Raw genomic sequence first — 6,130 nt, 5'->3', positions numbered from 1 at the left:
CTTGAGCCCAGGAGTTGGAGGTTGCTGTGAGCATGATGCCATGGCACTCTACCCAGGGGGATAGCTTGAGGCTCCGTCTCAAAAAAAAAAAAAAAAAAAAATAGGCCTAATTCTATACCTCGTGCTATCCCATCCTATACCATAAACTATGTGTTGAGTTGATATTAATATTAGAATACACTAATTGAAAGCAAATTAAGACAAATGAAGACAAATGTCACTACTGTCACACAGTTTACTGTACTATAAAACAGCTTTGTAAACACAGTGCACAATTTTTAAGCAGTCAACAGGCATTTCTGCTTCACTGCCATTTTTGTAACTTCAGGTAGCACGTGTTAACACTTAGAACTGTTACAGAGAGCACTTGGGAGAGCAGGAGTGATACATGAAGCTTGGCTGACTGCACAGAGAATGTTTAAACTTTGACTTTTTTTTTGGCTGGGTCATGTGCTGGTTGCTTGAGAGTGACAGTTGTTTGAGTTCTGGATAACAGAGACTTTACTGTAAATTTTTTTCAGACATCTCATTATCACTCAGGAAAACTCTAATATTACATTACTCAGCATTGAATCGTAGTTTTACTCAATAACCATTCTGAAAAATAAAGCTTAAAAGTATGAATGAAGTAATTTTTTTTTCATTTCTTTTTATCCACTTTGTATGTAGAAAAACCATGTGCCTTGTTTTGCTCTCCTGTTGGAAAAGAACAGCCTGTTCTTTTATCAGAAAAAGTGATGGATGGAACTTCTTGTGGATATCAGGGATCAGATATCTGTGCAAATGGAAGGTGCCAGGTAAGGCATTCCGAAAGGGGGAATTTGTATGTTGATGGAGGCTTGTGAGCCCACTGAATAGTTTCATAGTATAGTGGAGAGCTTTAGACTAAGATTCAAAATATGCGAGTATGGTCCTGCCTTGACTGACCTTGAGCAAGTCTAATCTATTATGAAACTCCATTTCTTCATCTGTGTGATGACAAATTTGGACTAGAAAATCCATAAATTCCTGCGTCAGCCTCCTGAGTAACTACATCTATAGGCATTTGCCACATCACCTGGCTAATTGTTTAATCTTTTATAGAGTTAGGATCTCACTATGTTACCCAGGCTGGTCTTGAACTCCCTCAAGAGATCCTCCCAGCTTGGCAGAGATTACAAACACAAGCCACTGTGCCTGGCTTCCTTTGAGAATTTGACAAAAAAAAAATTCCCTAGAAAAACATACATGTACATGGGCGCACACACATGGGTGCCAAATTTTGAAAACTAATTACAAGCTATGGATGGAGTAATCTGTGGTCCAATAGAAGTGTGTGGACTTCTGGGTAAGAAGCTGAGAATAGCAAGAAACTGACATGTTCTCTCAGCTTTAAGATTCTGTATTTTCCCAGCGTGCTGTAAGGTTTCAAGCATAGACTCATGTAAAACCACTGCCATAAGAAGCAGTCTTACACATAGGTATTAGTAGTCTTCATTCTTTAACAGAATAAGACAGTATTCTATTACCAAAATGTAATTTTTCATTTATTTACAAAAATTATCATAGGTGTTGTAGCTGTGCTTGTTTTGTTTTCACAACTATTCATTGTACAAGTGAAGCTTTTAGGTTTATCTTGTTATTATAGGTAAATCTGTTAGATTAGTATATGCCTTAAATGAGTTTATTTTTCCAAAAATTATTTTTTTAACTGTACATGCCAATATAAGGGCATTAATTGGTATGCTTTTCACTTAACAGTACTAGGTAAGACAAATCTTCTAGAGAGTCCCCAGCTAGACATTAAAATTACAGCCATGACAAAATATTCTATACAAATGCTATGTGAACGTGATGATTATAATCAAATTAGAATTCTCGGAAAGGATTGTGACTTCTGGTAGCAATTGGATACTTCAGGATTATGGCTTTTTAATTAAAGTGCTTTATCAGTCTTTTGATATGATTTCAAACATGCCTTACCCTCCTCAGAAGCACTTCTGTAAATTGGGGGTTTGACTGGGTTGTTCTGTTGTATCACACAATACATAGCACAAAAGCTGAATATAGAATTCCAGTCCTGGTATATGGAGGGCAATTGAAAACACACAGCTTTCTACAGTGACCCCGGCTTGGTTCAGTGAAGTTTCTATTACTGAAAGGATAAGGAAGGCTCAATCCTTATGAGCATGTTACTTGCCTATCTCCAGCATGACTGTGGTGTGTCAGGGACCTGCCACCAGTGAAAGGGCATTGCCTCTTCAAAATAATTCATCCACCACTTTTGGATTAATGTGGGACTATTCTGATATATTCGGATACTTGAAACTACCCATTGTACCATAGAAAATCTTGTTTTACTTTAAAAATATGATTATTGAACTCTAGTATATATGCCTATCCCTAACTTGAATATTACCAATTTGGTAAACTTAAAGTCATTACAAAGTCTATAAACTTAAAGTTATAGGGTTAGGAAAATACTAAGACACTGGACAGCGCCTGTGGCTCAAAGGAGTGGGGCACCAACCCCATATGCCAGAGGTGGGGGGTTCTAACTCAGCCCTGGCTAAAAACTGCAAAAAAAAAAAAATAGTGTATATATATATATACACTAAGACACTACTAAATATCAACCTATTTAGTCATTATTTATTCTACTCTTACTATTTGCCCATAAATAATCTGGGTAATAGGGATAGAGCAATAAGGACCCTTTCATCATTTCAAAACCACACTAAGCTCTATTCTGAATTTTTCTTCATTTGTATATGAAAGAGAGAGTTTTTTTCTCAACCCAAGATTTCCAAGTGTGAGTCCTGCCTGATGTCCTTATCAGTTGAGTTGTGAGCATTTCTGGTTATGGCCGTTTCTTGCATCCAGAGACATCCTCTTTATTTCTCTCTGAATAAACTTTGACTTGCTGATCAGTGTTCATCCCTCCTGACAGTGACAGCCCCCGGCTTGCACGAGGAAGGGAGGCTGCATTATGCAGTGTTCATGTGGCTTTTGCTCTCCCAGGATCTTCATCCTGTAGCTCCATTTTGCAATCTAGTTGCTCCCCTCCCCAGACACCCCCAATGCCAATTACAAAGACCCTGTTTTCATTTCTGTTTTATTTAACATTTTAAAATTTCCTCTGAAATAATTGGAACTTGTTATACATAGATATATCATCAGTCTCTCTTCCAAATCCTTCTTGATTAGGAGAAATTGTATAATCCTAGTGTTTATTTCTGACAATATTGTCCTACAAAATTCTGCCCTTTGAGTCGGTACAACTTTGAAAAATACGATCATATTTTTTGAGCATCAATGGGAGGAAAACATTATTTATGAGAGGAGAGATAAATGATTTGGTCTTAGGAGATTTGTATTAAGAAAATTCTTCTGGGAGCATATAAAAATTAATTCCCCAGCTGTTCATATTCTTTTATAGCAGCCAAGGGCTGTGAGGAGTTCTGACATTCACATGCTGAGTGCCAGAGAAGATGGGGATAGAAAAAAATGCAGTTTTTTTTCTTGAACCAGAGTAAAAACAAATATCTATATTCAGCTTTCCATTAAGTTAATATATAATATTTACTTTTAAAAGTGAAGCCATGCGTATAGTGAAGGATAACTGTTCTGCGTTGAGTAGAGTGAATTCATGAATCATGTTATAGTTAATAGAAATATGATTTCCTTTTGGATTTGAGTAAATTCCATTTTTCTCCATAAAATATTTCCCAAATTACTTTAGGAGGTCATTCAATGCTTTTACTATGGTCATGTTAGAGATTATAGTATTTGACATGAGCTTGCTATATTAGTTTGTACCACAGAAAATAGCAATTTAAAAGTTTGTCAATTAAATAGATCTGGTTTATAGGGACTGGGTTTGTCCTAAATTGGTAGTAGGAAAAATGAAAAAAAGTCCTCAATTTATGATGTGCTGTCATTCTCTCATTACAGAAAGTTGGCTGTGACGGTTTATTGGGGTCCCTTGCGAGGGAAGATCATTGTGGTGTGTGCAACGGCAATGGGAAGTCATGCAAAATCATCAAGGGGGATTTTAATCACACCAGAGGAGCAGGTGATTTGTATTTATTTTTCATAATTATTAGTTTCTACCGTCTTTGGGATTAATAACAGAGATTACACCAAATTCGATCACAGTTCTGATTCTGTGGAAAACTTTTGCAAATGGGTATTGAATGATTTTTTTTGTAATGACATACAATACATGTGTTGATGTGAGCCAGAAATTCTAACAAGCACATTTCCCAATAATGAAAATATGAAATCATCTGGTGTACATTTAATAAGTGAGAGCAGAAAGGGAGTAATCTAATTTGCATTTGCTAATGTTATCAGGTTTCTACAGACCTGATTCTCCAGTGCAAAGCATAATTCTACTAGAAACTAATGACTTGTAACAGTCTGAAGCAGCCGTTGAGAATATTAGTCTTTCGATTTTCAGCTTTCCATTTTCTGTGTTTTTTTCTTAATGTTTTTGCTATCCAGAGAGTATATTTTTGGAAACCAAGGGTCTGTAGCAATGTAGCATAAAAGAAACATAGGAGAGAGGAGCCAGAAAATGTGAGATAATATTCCAAATATATTAATAGCAGGTTCATCATTTCTTATTTTGTTTTCTCATCTATAAATACTAATACTTAGGGGATATGAGGTTAATATGACCACGAATGATCCATGTAGTGTGAATTTTAGAGTACCAAAAAAAAGTGATGATGACTCACAAATACGCTCCTATATTCAGGCTTTGAAGCTCACTGGGAAGCAGCAAACATTTTCTGTGTTTACATTAGTCTCTTACCTGAACACGTATCTGTTGTACTATCTTAATATTTATAACTCTGTTTTCGTCACTGATACATTTATATTACACATACCAACATTTCCCTACATTAACTTATTTGAAATTCAGCAATAACATCCAAAAAAACTAAGACTAAAGTATGTATTGGTTTTAATCTAAAAACAAGCCATTTATGTTTCAATAATCAAGAAAAGTTGGTTCACTCTATAGAAAAGAGGGCCTGCAGAAAGGAAAACTGGACACAGCTTCCAAAAGATTGAATGTGACCTTTTGCTAGCCCCAAACTGCACACAAAGATAAGTGAGCCGGGCGGCACCTGTAGCTCAAAGGAGTAGGGCACCAGCCCCATATGCCGGAGGTGGCGGGTTCAAACCCAGCCCCAGCCAAAAACTGCAAAAAAAAAAATAATAATAATAATAAGACAAAGTGAGCCTAAAGTTCAAATAACTAAGACCCAGGGTAAATTGCAGATCGAAATTTCAATTACCAAAGCACTGAAAAAGGTGGTAGGCCCCACAAGTCAAAAATCTGCCAGCACTCATTTAGAAAAAAAATATCTGAAACAGGTTCCAGGACTTTCCACTGAGAAAAGTAATCATAATAAGCTTTACCACTTGATTATGATGGAGGAAGTTTTTTAGTGCAAAACTCCAATAAAATCTGAACTACTAAAGAAATTTTTAAATTTCTAGAATTTTTTTTCACAGTTAGCATCTTTTCTCCAAGTGAGAGATGCTAGAATATTGCTTCCTGATTATTTAATATGCATGGAAACAGTTCCCACTGTGAAGCATACAGATGCATGTTCAGCGCTGATGCCTGCATTGATTTGTAAGAACACTTCACGTTTGCACTTAGAGTACAGAAATATCATGAGAAAAACAGTGTCACTTTCCATTCTGACTGCAGTTAAGTGAATATGTTTTTCCTAGATTTCTACTTCAAATCTCCGTTGGTTTTAAACCACTTTAATTTCTACTTCTGGTAATTTGCTCACTACAGGTAGGTTATATTCACAGCATCTATTATTTGAAAATGTCTGAGATGCCTAAGATTCTAGAAATATTAAAGATGAATAACATCCCATTCTTCCTTATAACCCTTTGTTGAAAGGGTCTCACAAGGAAGAGACCTTCACGTCCTGTATAGGGTTGTCCGTAGCCTCATCTCACACCAAGGTCCCCTTCCTTCTCTAAATTCTTATAGGTGCTTGACCTAACCATGGTCTCCCCTCCTTGCCACCCTCTCCCTCTCACCTCTACACCTCTGTCCACCACCCCAACACCTTGCATTTCCCAATATGGTTCTAACACCTTCCTCTTGGCTTTG

At 36.5% G+C, this 6,130-nt stretch overlaps 1 protein-coding gene across 1 annotated transcript in view; it reads left to right on the top strand.

Moving 5' to 3' along the window:
- ADAMTS19 (ADAM metallopeptidase with thrombospondin type 1 motif 19) overlaps nt 1-6,130 on the top strand; it is a 208,781-nt gene that overhangs the window by 135,603 nt on the left and 67,048 nt on the right. Inside the window, exons 14-15 of the mRNA XM_003782335.3 lie at nt 670-797; nt 3,934-4,054. Coding sequence (XP_003782383.3) covers nt 670-797; nt 3,934-4,054 — 249 coding nt within the window. The remainder of the gene's footprint in view (nt 1-669; nt 798-3,933; nt 4,055-6,130) is intronic.

The sequence above is a fragment of the Otolemur garnettii genome, unplaced genomic scaffold, assembly GCF_000181295.1.
Source record: "Otolemur garnettii isolate 467f Iridium unplaced genomic scaffold, OtoGar3 scaffold00003, whole genome shotgun sequence".
NCBI lineage: Eukaryota > Metazoa > Chordata > Mammalia > Primates > Galagidae > Otolemur > Otolemur garnettii.
This window is presented reverse-complemented; position numbering and strand designations above follow the sequence as displayed.